A 16,165-nucleotide genomic window follows, 5' to 3' on the forward strand; every position below is an offset into this window, starting at 1 on the left:
TCCACGATCCGAAGACATATTTAGAAGAATTTAACTGAAAACTGCTAGATAGATAGATACTTTATTATAAACAGCTTGCAGCCATAGGGTGAATTACGGAATATTTACAAATACAGATGATAAAGAAAGAAGTATGAAATATTATAACTTCGTCACAAAGAAAGAACGAAAATTATCTACATCTTATAAATATGGTTAAGAATAAAACTGTTCTTTAAGCGCTCGGTTTTGCATATGGGGAGAGTGAAATCCCATTTGCGCCTCAGTGCGTATCTACAACTCTTCCTTTGGGGGAGAAGGCTGAGGAGTCTATGGGTGGGGTTACGGACTATCTCGTCAAACAGATTGATTGAAATCTTTTCTCTCCTCTCGTGAAGTTTCGGTAGGCCAGCTGTTTCTAGTGCTACACTATATAACAGGTCGGGATAGATGATTCTGAGTGCCCTTCTTTGGATCCGTTCCAAATCTTCGCTGATGTAGTTTGGTAGAGAACGGTGGAATACAGGACTTGCGTATTCCAAGACGGGCTTAATACATGTCACATAGAATTGCACAAGTTCGCTTGGGGTAACTCCGGATCTCTTGAGTTGTCTCAAAAAGTAGAGACGAGAGGAACATTTTCTACTTAGTTCAGAGGTGTGCATGTTCCACTTTAAATCGTGGTTAATGGTCACGCCTAGCAATTTGGCACTGGTGGGGGTTCAAAATCGTGGTTGCTGTTAGAGAATCCAATTCGTAGTTCTTTGCACTTGGCCTCATTCAGTTGGAACCCTCGATACTCGCTTGTCCTGAAAGGTCATCGAAAGCTTCTTGGTGTTTGCTCACACTGCCCTTAGTAACTATTTCGGAACAAGATGTGTCGTCCACGTATTTCCACAAGTCAGCTGGGGTGTCCAAATTGTTAATCATGATGAGAAATAACCAAGGACCTAATTTTGTTCCCTGGGAGACGCCGGATGGTACAGAGCGCCATTCAGAGTGACAATCTTGAGCAAGTTGAACTCTTTGTTTCTATTTTTTCATTTGATGGATACTGATTGAGGGTTTCCGTTGAAACATTTCCAAGAAAAAAAATATAACGTTCCATTGGAATTGTTTTAATCAGAGAGATTGACATCTCTACGTTTACTTGGCACAATGGAACTTTTTTAAGGTAAATGTAAAATAAAGATAAAATAAACATAGAATGCAAGCAACCGTAAAAGAACGACTATTAATTTCTCTCTGTCATTACCCGCGCTGCGTTTGGTCGATTAAGCAGGCAGTGCCCTGCAGGAAGGCTCGCTGGGTGGGTTCATGCTACTAAATTTCAAAATTTCAAGATGGGTTTTTAGCTCCTTGTTTTTATCAAGATAGACGTTTTGGAGCTTAGGAGAAAAGGTTAGTTAAGAATAATCCAATTTTCAAAACGATAAACATCAAAATTTAAAAAGCGACGAAATAGTCTTTCGAGTGCATCACGTTAGGATTTCCTTAAAGGATGCGAATTACTGCTGGGAGCTTACAAAATTTGAAGAGCTGTATAGTGGAGAGGACATGTGAAACGTCTCCTACTAACCAAGTTCGAGATCCTTACCATGAGTTGGGTGTCTTCGTTTGTCCCCTCTGAAATATGGCCCGTAAGCTTTGCGCTGGAGCCATCTTTCAACTGGATCCCTCCTTTTCCCTCATCACCCATCACATTAAAGTTATCACAGACAACGCAGGTTTAAAACAAAGCATGGTGCCAGTTTAAATAACTTTTTATTCTGAAGGTGACCAGTGATGATCAGTCGAAGATTTTACATGCTATTTATTGCGCATCACTTGGGCTTACACGACAATTTGAAGGCGTGTTAATTTTAATTCTTTGTTCAACAGCAAGATCATAAAAATCTGCCCAGGTTTTCACATTTCCATTTCCTTTTTCACACGCTGTGGCGAACTCGGCGATCTCCTCGGGAGGTATCACTATGTCCCACAGATTCAAGGCGGTTATTTGATAAACATACCCTGCGTGACCACCGACTGCCAGCCTTCCCCCACCTTCCAAGGTTCCTATGTGTCGAGTGTCTGCCACCTCGCGCACGCCATCCAGGTACTGTATAGTCACCCCACTGTGACCTGCCCAAGAAATGCAGATCTGGTGCCAGTTTTGATCTTTTAAGACGCCTACTGATAGCCTGCATTGATACAGTAAACAATCAATGATCAGGTCCTGTGCTATACAAAAGATCAAAGATTTGTGGGCGCTTTTTCTGGTGAAGGCTGGGGATTGCGCTTTTCCACACTGTATTCTTCTTCAAATATAGGATTTTCGACTACTATTGTAGGTACATAGGGATTCAAAGTAAGTTCCTATAAAGACGTAGGCCTAACTGTGCAATGAAAACATAGCTTTGGACTTACTCTTCCCCCCATCTTGCTACGAAGTTCAGATCCAGTTTGATATCTTTTGTCTCCCGGTCTTCATACAAGGTTACAAAGACTGCTTTATGTCTATTGCTTCCAGTTTCGTATTCGATTATAGGGAATTCAATATTTGTTTTCTTGGTGTAGCCTTGAGGAAGACGAATCCAAAAGCACAGGGTTAAAGCTTGTAACTCGGGTTTCGCCCTGACAGTCGCCCTCAGGGCGCTGTCATCGTTTTGAAACTCCATGTCATAAGTTGCTGTAACATGAATACAAAAGAACACTTATTAACTCATGGTAATGGAAGAATACATACTGTACCTGTGGAGAATTTTCCAAAAAAATTCATTTTTTCTTTATTGATTTGGCGGTTTTATATACTAATATCGCCTCACACAGTGAGTTACTTACGAATGATTGGCCTCAGGCTCAGTGAATATAGTTAAATAATCCCCGAAATGAGGTCGAAGGATTATTCAACAATATTCAGGCAATTCTTATAATAATTTCTTGGATTGCTTGGGTCAGGTCTTTGTATATGACTCGTGTATAAGTCGAGTGAGTTTTTGGGCTGATTTTTTTGGGCCGATTTTTCGGTCATAAAAGGTCGACTTATATACAGGTAAATACGGTAATTGTTTTAGTATAATTGCTCAGGTGCTTTTGAATGCTGTTGTAAATTCGTTTCGTTGCTGTAGCAATGCTGTTACAACTTTTTTGATTCATAGGCTTCTATCAATTTAAGCAGCCAGTCTTTACCAGAATTAAAAATTTTTATTTAATTCAATCCGCAAAAACGTCAAATATTTCTTATAAAAAGTGTCACGCCAAACTTAGTGCCTCTTCCATCGTGTTTATCATCTCTTCGGTAACATTGAAAAAACGCGAAGCAGCCGAATTGAAATTTAACGCCCCTGTTGCAAATCATCTCACGCGAGGTGATTCTAGCGAGATGTGACTCAATCAGAGTGACAAATCAGAGCGTGCACATTTCTGTAATTAAAAATGGAAAAGGTGTAGTCAGGAGATGTCATGAGTTTTATAGAAATTGGTTGCCTCTGACTGTTGTTATTTCTGAAACAGACGTTTTGGCTAATGCTTAAGCCTTCATCAGTGATATGAAAAAACGAAGATCGTTATCATACGCTATTTAAAGTTAAAAACGTATGATAACGATCTTCGTTTATCATATCACTGATGAAGGCTTAAGCATTAGCCAAAACGTCTGTTTCAGGAATAACAACAGTCAGAGGCAACCAATTTCTATAAAACATTTCTGTAATCACCGGAGTAATTCTACTAAAGACAATTATGCCCTTAGCTCCTCCTTAAGCATAGGCCTTCGATCGACGATCTCACTACTCCACGTCGTCCTATCCTGAGCTACCCAAGCACGAGATTACTGTGTGATGGATGTCCTCCCCTGGGGTCGGATGGGTGGGTTTGTTGGAGCTTAAACCTCGTAGGGGACCCATGTCCTATTGTTTCTGCTCCAGTGCTTGGTACAAATCATTAAATAAATAAATAAATAAATACCCTAGAGTGTGATCCAAGTGTAGCCTCGATTCTTTATCTCAGCCTGAAAATCTTGCTGCCAGGTGTCTTTTTGGCGTCTTTTTTCCCCATTTACCCTGGATTGCCTGGGGCAGTTCCGAACCGACTAAGGCTTGCCCCAGTAACAGGTTTTTCCCTTAAATGTCGTCTCATACAAACCGTAGCTAATTTAGGCGTGAGGGAAAGTAAAACTCGTGCAATCCCGGAATACTTTATATTAATTGAATATTGCTCATTTTAGGAGCATCAGTCTCTTACTTACAACTCAGATCAAGACACAGCTTATCAGCTGTGAGGAATTTTTCAGGGGGACACTCTGGAAGACAGCTGCCGGTTTTCTTATCTTTGGCTACTCGGCAAACGTTGCATTCAGTTGGTAAAGGATTCCCTGATGACAGCGTGTTACAACCTGAAAATAAAAACGAGAAAATCACTTCAAAAGCACCGAAAGGTACTTATATTTTATTTTTCAAATCGTATTTACTTGTCTTACTTGAACGGAATTTGCGTAACATAACGCCATAGTTTCCGTGTAAATTCAGACAAAGATACGTAAAAAATAAATTACCATGTAAGGGATCGCAGTCTTCGTGACATTGTTGCGTGCATAGCCTTGTAGTCAGGTCCATAAATGTGTCGCCTCTACACTCGGCTTTTGTTTGATCACGTGCTACTATGTGTGCATCAATGACGTCAGCCTTCTTGTCCCCATTCCCAAATGCGTAAAAGCGAGCATTCAGCGGCATGTCGAGGTCAAGCATGTTGAGATACACGTCCCCACTTTGGGTGGTTCCCAGCGTTTTACCATATTCAATGAGTGTACTTGACTCGGACTCGGTGACACACACAAAGTATGACTGAAGCAGGTTTGGGTCACCCAGACCTCTCGCGTTGATGTTTGTCGTGGAGGTCTTGAGTACGAGTCCCTGATGAAAGAAAGAGTATGTGATTTTTAATGATCCAGTCTCACATCTGTTACAGTTTCGATAACTTGTTCACCGAAAAGGAAATTTTTGAAAACGCTCTTTAAACAGGATAAATTTGTAAACGCCACTTTTGCGTCTGAGTATGGACAAAAAACGATTTGAAAACGCAGCTCTTGTTTGTATTTTAATGTTGCGATTATAAGCCTTTCCTTTTGTGCATGCCAATAGATTAGGCCAGGGTTTCAATTGCCAGGTTATTACCTTTTCCGGTAGATCAATTTGGTGGCGTGAGTGCGAAGAACATGTGCTTTGTTATCAGGCTAATAAGGGTGGACCTTATGTTGCTGCATAAGATAATTACATGATATGGACGTATTTGCATATATCTACGGATGAATTACCTTGTAAATTGCCACGTTCTGAGGTGTAATTCCTATATAATACCAGGAGTTCTTATCGATTGGTAAAGTTGCGAACACGACAAAAATGTTTCCCTCACTAGAGGCTGTGAAATGAAGACACTTCCCTTTGGCTTCAGTAGGATCAAACCGGAGGGCATTTGACCACTTGATATTGCAAGGAGGATCAGTTAAGGTTTCACGCTTTGAAGCTCTAGACGTAGGGGTACTGGAATCTAAAACGGCTCGCCCCAGCTCTCTTCCAACCAGGGCATCGTGTAGGTTTGGAAAGAACTCTCTTGACGCTTCAAAATCACGTGACAAAAGGATCAGCCCACCTGTGTTTGGATTGAAGGAAAGCACGAGACCAAGAATAGATATTTTATGCTGTTGAGGATCGTCGCTTTTTCCATTCTTGAAGGCATTGTAGAGGTGAAAAGAGCCATCCTTTTCAGCTGTGAACCATTTGCCATCTTTGTAGCGAACCAAACGACTCATGTTTCTTGGAATGTCGCTGAAGTCCTTGGTTCCTTTCAGATCGTTTCTCATGTCGAAGATAACTCGGAATAACGCTTTGCCTTTGGTGATATGCTGCCAGCTGAGGCCGACCATCTTGTCGTGTTTTACTACTCCGTCGGCTTGGTTTGTTGTTTCCGGTTGTGCGGCCCCTGATGTTGTTTGGCTGTCTTTATTGCATGGTGGTAACTGAATATCCGCAATCGAATTCGGACCCTTACAAAATGAATAAAAAAAGTAATAAATAAATGAAACAGCGATTAAGAAATTTGTCATCCAATGATATTTCCTTTAGTTGTCTTGGCTATACTCTGGGAGGAAAGCGATCAGTTCTAGCTATACTTTAGGTGTAAGGGATTTATTTGAGAGCAAATTCAGAAAAATATTGGTCAATGTGATAAAGACGACAAAGTCAAGATGCAAGGAAGTTAAGGATCAGTTTACTGTTTTAACACGTATCAGCGTGTTAACCGTTGGACCACTGTGTGTCTCTTAAATATTACAAAGTGTGCAATACCTGTAAAAGGCCGGCTGGAATTTTGTGCCTTCGCTTACCTCCTTCATGTAGACCTCAATGGCTCTAGTTAAGCTGATCCTTCTCCTGGTAATTGCCTCCTCCAGAGACTTACGGCTATCAAATTCACAATAGTGTTTCTGGACTGTCCCTTTAGAGTCCACCGTTTCATAAAACTTCAACATGTCTTGATTTGCTGTTAGCTCTTCTTCGAGTTTAGCAGCATTCCCCTCGCATCCCCAGTCACTTCTCTCTTCGGGAAACAAATCGTGAAGTCGGAAGTTAAGAAGAGTTGTAACTAAAGCCATCTGAAACTCAAACGGCTTTGGATATTGAGGAATAGAGATAAGCCAATCCTTAAACTCGTTCTTGAAAGTTGGGGAGTATGCATCGGATAAAATAGAAGCAATTTGTTGACTTCCTCCCATGGCAAGAATCGTTGTCGATGTTGTTTTTGCTTGTTGCCTAGACGACTCCCCCTCTCTTCTACTCTCCTTTGCTCCAACACTGGCGAACAAGGATTTATATTCCACTTCCATTTCTCGTGCGAACTCTTTCTTGCTGGATACATCACTTGCGTCCATGAATTTACGAATCTGGAGCTGACCTCCAAACTTAGCAGACTTTATGTAGTGAGTGCCCCATCTCTGTATGAAGTCCACTATCAAAATTGATGAAAACGCAAAGCATAAAACGTACATGTGGGTATAGTACATTATGAACATCCTGCGACATTTATTGCAGACGACACTCTTGCATTCTTCACTGTGCACTAGCCACAAAAAGGCTAAATTGAGTTAAGTTAAAACTCTCTCTATTAAGGAAAGTTAATAGTAATCAAACGTCCTGTTTTAATGCAATAAAAAGCAAACATGAAAAACACACTTACAATATTTCGCCGGCGCTCCTGCTGCAAAATAAGAGGCCGGCAGGGCCATAAATTCCTTCAAAAACGACGAACTCAAGTCCTTGGGCTTTACTTCGTCTATAAAAATCTCATACCTAAAAGTTGGAAATAAAGTGTCCAGTTAAACGAAAAGCGATCACATCAGCCAATCAGGGTGCAAAATAAGACATTATCACATGGTGCTGAGGAGTAGAAATTTAAAACAAGTAAATTGCCCCAAACGGGGTGTTAATTTTTCATGCGATCGGTGTCAGAAGGTGGTGCAAGTTTAATGGGCCAGTCACAGAGCCGAGCAAAACAAGTGCTATCCAAGATAACTTTCGAAACTCGGTGGAAAATTTATCTAGATAGAATATTTCAAAATTTTTTTTGGCAAATTTCCTCTTTTAAAGAAAGTCTGATAGGGAAGAGGGGGGAGGATCCTGACCCACCAGATCATCTCTTTGGATCCACCATCGATACTATAGTTATATCAAAATGATAGAGCAACCTTAAACCGCAAATGTAAAGTGAATTCGCAGACAAATGTATGTACCTGTTGATATCCACGTGTAGGAGAGCCATGTACTTCTGGCTGGCTTGTGTCTTTGACTCGCCCCAGCCAGCCTTGACGCCTGCGTAGAAGCCAAAGTACGACCCAGACACCCCAGCCTCTTCTTGTAAGTATTTCTGAAACTCACCGCGGCTCTCAAAGGTCACCATGGATGCTTTGGTGTCGTAAATGCCATGAACGTTCATCGTGTCAGGAACATCGTAATCATCGTATCTTAAAAAAAAAAAAAAAAAACAGACAGACAGACAAAAAAAAAGTCAGTGAGATTGACGTTTTGAGATTTTAATAGAAGTCATCGCGTTTAGACACGCCCGTATAGCAATCATGAACATATGACTTAAACCAATCAGGTTCAAACGGGGTGCGAACCAATGATTACTATGCAACACCGTTGTAGCGCTAGACCGAGCTATCAAGCCCACTGGGAACAGGCCACTTATGAAAGTAAGCAGGGCTTTTAAGTCGAAACAGTAAAGTTGAGATCAAGCATGCTTTATACCACTATTTGTTTAAAGAAAAAAGCAGTAGAATTCCGAGCAATAAAAGCAGAGCAATATCAAAGAGAGGAATATTCTTACGTTGCCTTCCCAGCGCAGTTTCGTTGCACGATGCTCATTTTTCTTGATTCGGGGCTGTACTCACCACGCCCGTCAAATCCAACACCCATGAATGCCGCGCCGTCGATCAAGTTCTGCAGAAGTGAGACAGGAAAGCAACGACAGTTGGCCCCTTAATCAATCGAGTGGGAACGAAATCAAGGGGGATATGTCCTCCGAAGACAGCTGAGTCCTACGATTGCCTGTAAGTCTTACAATTAAATTTCGATTTCATCTACAGCATTGATGGTTTTGATATAGATGCATGGAGTTCCTGGCTTTTGCAAAGTCAGAACCAACCGTTTCTGTGAAGAAAACGGAACCACTAACATACCAAGCATGCTTCCAATTTCCACCTAGCAGCGTAGCAAGGATCTCCCTCTTGGTACCCAGTGCCCCAACAGCCGTTCATTAACACGTTCCCAACGCCTGCTGGATAGGTATAGGGTGGCTCACCCACTTCCTTGGGAGCGCTGTCCTCACTGGAGATGTGCGAGTTGATGTGGTAACCGGCTGGGACGAACATATCATCGGTTTGCCAGGATTTATCGGGTACGATGTCTAATGTTATCTGCCAAAAGGTTGGGAAGAAAGTTAGTGATATTCCACGGTTACTGCTTAATTTTATGAATTCCGTGAATAGTAAAATATTTCATCTTATCTTAACGAGAACTGATAAAAAACGATACCTTCTTTGGCTGCCAACAAGCTCATGGATTCAGTGCCCTTATCCTCCAGGCCAATGTTCTCGTTTGAATTCCCAAAAATGTTGCTAAATTACCTAAATTTTAATTAATTGAGAAAGTCTCCCTTGCTTAACTGTTATTGTGCTAAAACAGCTCAATTCTTATTAAAAAATTGATGAACTTAGAAGTGATCCTGAAAAATTCTGAGAGGAGGCCGACGAAAAAGTGACGAGAATGCAAGCTCGAAAAGTGCGCAAAATATTTTGATACTATCCGCCTGACTACGAAGCATGAAAGGAATTAGGTTTGTTCGAGAGTTATATAAGAAGTGGCTTCATTTTTAATCCTCTTTTTTCACTCACGTCGGACCCAAAGGGCTCTCTGACTTGAAAAGCAGGGAGTTTATATATTTATCAACACAACATATATTTGAGGTAGGGAAACTCTGAAAGTAAAATAAAATGAAACCTAGATCGCTCAATATCTTGAGAGACTGCTAGGTACCAAAAAGATCTTCTTCCTAAATAAAGGGAAAATGAAGGAAGTCCCCACTGTCGATGAAGGAACCCCCTTCGTCGATTAAGCCCTCCCCCAGCCCATTTAATCCATCTCAAATTGGTAAAGGAATGGGGTGAAATCTGATAAAGGTATCAAACCTCCTTCTTTAAGAAATTTTCAGCCTTCTCTTGTGCTTCGTCGATGATCTGTAATTGTTTATCCACTAGCTTCCCCATCACTTCAATTCCTTTCTCTACAACAGCACCTTTAACGTTCGCTCCTTTCAATATAGAGCCAAGACTTCCACCTCCATTCCCAGGCGAGCTTTGGTCACTCGCTGACGTCAACTGGTGACGATTTTGCCTTTGCTTGGTAGTGGAGCTTTTCTTCTGGAAATGATTAACCTTCTCGTCATGACTCTCTCCTACAAGATCAAAAATGACTTTTATATTTGGGAAAAAAAGACGCGAAATTCCAAAGGCCTTTCTACCTGTCAACCAAAAATCTCATCTTAGAAAATTTGGTTTTATATTTTCGAGTAACTCTGAACTACTTTTCTGTGAAACCTGTCTAAAGCGGACACTGGCACAAGTCCTAATCTGTTTTCCCCATACATAGCGTAAAATAAACCTTTAAACAGTAAACTCCTCTATCAATTATAGGCACATGTGGACACCAAAATTAACCCCCACTGTTACATGAAACCTGCAATTTGGGTGGACATAAAATAGTAGTACTATAAATAGCGCTCTGTACTGCGAGGATCGTGCATCATACGTATAAAACAGTAGCTTCTTTTTGAAGCGATAAAAGTTTAAGACTACATTCTTTAATCCCAAAGCATTTATTTTTCAATAATTAAAGATCTTTTCCATTTGTCCAGGGCCAGATTTGCGATGCTGGTGGTTACTTACTTTGTTATTTTGGGGATTAGCCGAACTATTGGACAACTGATTGACTAAATCTGTTTCAGCAGACATCTTGTCACAGGAGCCTAACACTTGCTTGAGTTCCGTTAGTGACGACTTAAACCAGGTTTCACCTTATTTTTTTCAGTCTCAATTTTACTCTAAACAAAGGTGCATTTCAAAGAATTGAAAAATTATTTTCAGTTTTATTAAAAATATCGCCCTCCCTTTTCTTTCCACCCAAATTTCCTCGAAAGATAAAGAAGAGTATTACTAAGTTAGTAGTAAGGAACTGATTTAGTCCCTCTAGACTACACCGTGATTCAATTCATGCACCATAGCAGTTTTCATTACCTTTTGTTGAATAAATAATATGAGGCAGAGCAGGTTTCTTTGTTTCCCGAGGTTGCATTTTTCCAGCGCTCCTATTGAACTGATTTTCTTTAAAACTCGAATTTACGGAAGGAAGGGATGGAATGGACTGAACAACAGGCCTTGATGTCCGTTGCGCCACAAATCCACGGTTGTCACTTCTTTCCTGTCGCATAAATTCGCTGTTCCATCTCGTTACGGGCTGAACGTACACAGGAACTGGGCCGGCCAGGGGTTGCTGTCCATATAGAAAGTCCCGTTTTAAGTGGACTTGTTTAGTTGCGGCTTTTGAAGCTTGCCCTGAGATATGGATTTCTTTGTGAGTTTCTTTCTTAGCTGTTGTTCCTGAAAGAAGAGCAAATCTTTCAAGTTCATATGACATATTCTAAATGAAAAACTAAATGAACAAGTTGAAAATAAGTAAAAGATAATAATCCTGTACTTCCACCCATGATTACTGTAGTTCTCGGTAAAACATTTCTCTTTCATTTCGGCGTGGACAAGATGCAATCTTTGGACAGCTTCTGATGGTTATGTCTAACCGGGCATGGCCATGCACGGGTGAACCACGAGCTAGGTAATATAGTGTCTCAGTGCAGTGAAACTATAATAGTCTTGAAGGTAGCTAAACAAAATAACTTTAAAAATCTTCAAGTAATACTTGAATTCTCTTTGGTCTATGAAGATCACTGTCTTAGATTCATTTTTACATCTAAAATACACAACACTTTACCTGAAATCACCAGGATGAGAATATAAAGGCATTCCATCGCTATCCATGGAAAAAGAGGGGAAAACTTTCAGGTCAAATGCGTTTTATAAAATATAGTTATTAGTGGCAAAGTTTGGGATTAAAATGACAAAAAGCTGTCTGAAATTTAGTAGCATTTTAAGTACATGGTCAAATATGCAGTCTGATAAGTTTACCCAATCGTGTCTTTGAATTGTGTACAGATCGATATAACAGGATTGAAAAGTTGGACGAAGCTGTTACCTTGCTAAACAGTAAAGTTATCTATTGTTGAACTTAAGAAAGATCCTCTGTTACTTCACATTTTGAGAAATACAGAATGAAAACGAATTTGTGAAAAAAAAAAATCCATTTTCCATGTCATCTTAAGTTTGGCTTCTTTACTCACCTTAGTTATTTGGTTTCAAATATTCACCAAGTTATGTTTCAGGCTTTCAGAGGTTACAGTCAGTTGTCCATTGACTGTCACTTGTTGAAATTGTGGACGTTCAGTTCGTCAAAATTATCAAACAAATACTTTGCAACATTTATGAAGATTTTATCCCCTCGTTGCAACTGAATAGTTTAACGGGTTGTTTCTGCACGACAATAAATTACCAGAAACTGGTTCCTGCTTGGACAATTTGCTACCAGGCTATCTTTTGTGATCTCATGGGGTTCTTGGCAGCGATCTCATGCATGGGCTCTTTTCTTAAGTCATAAATTTGTAAAATAGCTAGTTATGTTGTTTATATTTAATTATTCGCCGAAGGCGAGGTGAATATTGTCGAATAATCCCCTCGACTTCGTCTCGGGGATTATTCGACAATTTTCACCGAACTTGAGGCGAATAGTTGTTTTAGTATAATTCTAGAGATGAACAACAGAGAAATTTCTAAAATATAACATTTTAGTTTAACATTTTATATAAACCGCGCGGAGCGGTTTACATAGCATCATATAATGAACCGCTTGACCACTTATCCCCTCGTTGCAACTGAATAGTTTAACGGGTTGTTTCTGCACGACAATAAATTACCAGAAACTGGTTCCTGCTTGGACAATTTGCTACCAGGCTATCTTTTGTGATCTCATGGGGTTCTTGGCAGCGATCTCATGCATGGGTTCTTTTCTTAAGTCATAAATTTGTAAAATAGCTAGTTATGTTGTTTATATTTAATTATTCGCCGAAGGCGAGGTGAATATTGTCGAATAATCCCCTCGACTTCGTCTCGGGGATTATTCGACAATTTTCACCGAACTTGAGGCGAATAGTTGTTTTAGTATAATTCTAGAGATGAACAACAGAGAAATTTCTAAAATATAACATTTTAGTAACATATAATAACATTTTAGTTTAACATTTTATATAAACCGCGCGGAGCGGTTTACATAGCATCATATAAGGAACCGCTTGACCAATCAGATTGCTGGAAACTCTTTGCTCAGCTCTGAAATTATACTAAAACTAGGTATTCACGGAGCCGTAAGCGGGAGCTAGAGACAATTCCCTAGTTAATTTGTTTGTTTGCTTGCTTGTTCAGCGCGGCTAAGTATTAAATTGACGTTTTCACATTTTTTGGGTTCGCGCAAACTCCTGATTCGATCTTGGAGACCAAAATTGTGTATTCACCTCTATCTTCAATCGAAGTGAGGTTCTTCCCCCTTCCCCCTCCCCCCAGTTTCGTCCAGCACCTGGTGTTAACATGGTTTTAAAATATAAAAACAGCTTTCATCATGTTACAAAGACTCGCAGAACAAGTACAACATGTGAAAATAAGTGTCGTTATGTTATCAGTGCACCCACATGCAAAGTACTGGATTGAAAATTAGTTCTCATAATGGCTCGGAGAGGTGGAATTTGCGCACAGTCCCCTTACGCAGCCGCGTACAGTCCCGTTTTCCCAAGAATACTTTTCCACTTTTGAAAAAGTTGAAAGCATTCTTTATTGCTTATTACCTTTGTCTTTATATTTGAATACAAAGGACTTATCGGTTCCACTAGGTTTGCGCATGCGCTATACCCTTAACCCTTTCACTCCCAAGATCTCATCAGTAATTCTCCTAACTGTCCACCATATAATTGTCATGATGTCAGTTTGGAGAATTTTGTTTTAGGATCTGCCAATAATCCCCCTAATTGATATTTTACTATTCTCTTCACTTGTCTGTCTGATTTTGTACAATTATTGTAAGAAGAAATTCTGTCTTGATCATTCATAGGAGTTAAATGAAAAGATTAATTATCTCCAAACTGTGAGGATATACAGCAGACAGCATGTATCAAGCCTCCGTGTACCTCAGTCTCTCTATTCCTAGGGCCTAAAATCGAGGCGGTTTTGTAGGTTCGAGTTGTTGTAATTAAAGTAGTCTTTATCACTTCTTACGATAAAAATTACGTATCTATGTGACAAAGTGAAAAGTTACAAAGTAGTAACAAGTGAAAAATAATTAAAAATGTACAAAATTCTAGTATCACAACACTGCCCTGTACCTAAAATTAGATGATTCACCCATTATTAGGAATCTCCAAAGCAGTCTTATTAACTTTGAAGCAATGGCTTGATTTGTCTCTTAAATTATACTTTGTCTCCTTTTTCTTGGGGATTCAGATGTCTATGATCTGACGCAGATGCCTAAAAGCTTTGTTCCCATTTGAAAAGTTTTCTCATAAATAAATTAAATATGTAGTTACTAGGTAGATAATGAACCGTTTTCCACAGTATCCCAGGTCATACGTGTTCGAAACAAGGCAAGCTACCCTGCGAAAGATCTGCTCTACATAATTCATCTTAAGAGACATCCTGGTGACTCTGAAAAACACGAAGTTGTTCATATTGCTGTCGAATTTTAAAAAAGTTGTTTCGTAAGAGAGCCATCCTTTCAACTGAGCGTTTCTTAGTTTTTTTTCCTGCTCTGCCAGAGCCTCGCCTACTATCAAGCAGTGGTTTTCATTTATGACTGGAGAGGCTTGAGTATACAGTAAAAAGCCCGGCCTCCCTGGTATTTTCAGTGTTAGAGTAGGTTTTGGAAGGGAACTAACTAACTTGAAACAATTCATGAATGAGAAACTACCCTCTTGTCTATTGGCTTGGATCTGAACAACTTGTTAGGTGTAACTTAGTAACTCAACTGCTGACGAGGTTGTTGCTTATGTTCTTTCAAGTGGCCAATCGTTCAACTACTTGTTTTATGTCGAAAATTTACTCATGCAACACCTGCCCGGCTCTTCAAAAGGTGTACAAAAATATTCAAAGTAACCTTTAACAAGTTCGACAACAAATAACTCTTTGGACTGAATTTTAATATATATATAAAAGTGACGACGAGACCGACCCTTCAAAATATCGACCAATATCTCTTTTGTCTAATTTTAATAGGATTTTTGAAAAACTTTTGTACTTCCGGATGAAGGAATTTATTGACAAAAACAACCTATTGTACTCCTCACAGTATGGCTTTCGCAAGTCACATTCCACAGAGCATGCAGTACTTGATATTGTCGAAGATATACTACGTAATAGGAATAAACGGTACTTCTCATGCGGTGTCTTTATTGACCTGAAAAAGGCATTTGATACGGTCAATCATGAAATATTACTCGATAAATTGAACTTTTACGGTTTCCGTGGATTGATAAATGACTGGTTTCAATCATATTTAAAAAATAGAACACAAACAATTCAGATTGGAGAGCATTTATCAACAAAACTTATCTCCCCCTGTGGTGTCCCCCAGGGATCAGTCCTTGGACCTCTTCTATTTTTACTTTACATAAATGACATTCACCTTTGTTCTGATAAACTAAAATTTTATCTCTTTGCGGATGATACTAATATACTTTATGCTGATAAGAATCTTAAGGCGATCGAGCAAACGGTTAATGTAGAGTTGAATAACGTACATGACTGGTTAACTACAAATAGGTTGACATTGAATACAAAAAAATCAAATTTCTTAATTTTTCGTCCTCATCAGAAAAAAATGCATTTTTCTCCACAAATAGGTATTTTAGATTGTGAGACAAACCGAAGAGTTAGTTTAGAGCAAAAAAGTTATATCAAATATCTAGGCGTTTTAATTGATCAAAATTTGTCATGGAAAAACCATGTTGACTCTGTTATCGTAAAAATAAGTAAAACAATAGGGATGATTGCAAAGCTGAGGTACTTCGTTCCCTCTACCATCCTTGTAAATATTTATAATTCATTAATTCTACCTTATATAACTTATGGACTCCTTGCCTGGGGCAATGCGTCAAATGCTTATTTAAACAAGATTTTAGTTCTTCAAAAGCGAGTTTTGCGCTTAATCTATTTCACCGATCGAAGAGAGCATGCCATCCCTTTATTTGCCAAAGCAAAAATTCTGCCTGTTACGTTCCTATATTATGAAGCCGTAAGTAAACTTATGTTTGACGTGCACAACCAGAGGGCTCCCATTAATATTTTGAAACTATTTACTAAAACATCTCATATTCATACCTACAATACTCGATCATCCAAATCGCAGCTCTTTAGTACAAAGTACTCTAGACTTAACCTACAAAAAAAGGCTTTCTCGCGTGTTGGTGTCAAAATTTGGAATAAGATACCGAAAGAATTCAAAACGTTATC

General features: G+C 39.4%; 1 protein-coding gene across 1 annotated transcript; it reads right to left on the bottom strand.

The window, feature by feature from the left end:
• Positions 1-1,724: 1,724 nt before the first annotated feature.
• Positions 1,725-12,077, bottom strand: LOC148732295 (uncharacterized). The gene is made up of 14 exons (XM_088758914.1): positions 11,959-12,077; positions 11,553-11,591; positions 10,802-11,164; positions 9,698-9,963; positions 8,690-8,926; positions 8,338-8,450; positions 7,742-7,972; positions 7,189-7,301; positions 6,341-6,960; positions 5,273-6,001; positions 4,514-4,871; positions 4,208-4,354; positions 2,389-2,650; positions 1,725-2,162 (listed from the first exon to the last, which is right to left on the bottom strand). The coding sequence occupies exons 2-14, from the start codon at positions 11,587-11,589 to the stop codon at positions 1,793-1,795; spliced, it is 3,846 nt and encodes a 1,281-aa protein (XP_088615040.1). The 5' UTR covers positions 11,590-11,591; positions 11,959-12,077; the 3' UTR covers positions 1,725-1,792.
• Positions 12,078-16,165: the final 4,088 nt, after the last annotated feature.

The sequence above is a fragment of the Stylophora pistillata genome, chromosome 4 (assembly GCF_964205215.1).
Source record: "Stylophora pistillata chromosome 4, jaStyPist1.2, whole genome shotgun sequence".
Classification (NCBI taxonomy): Eukaryota; Metazoa; Cnidaria; class Anthozoa; order Scleractinia; family Pocilloporidae; genus Stylophora; species Stylophora pistillata.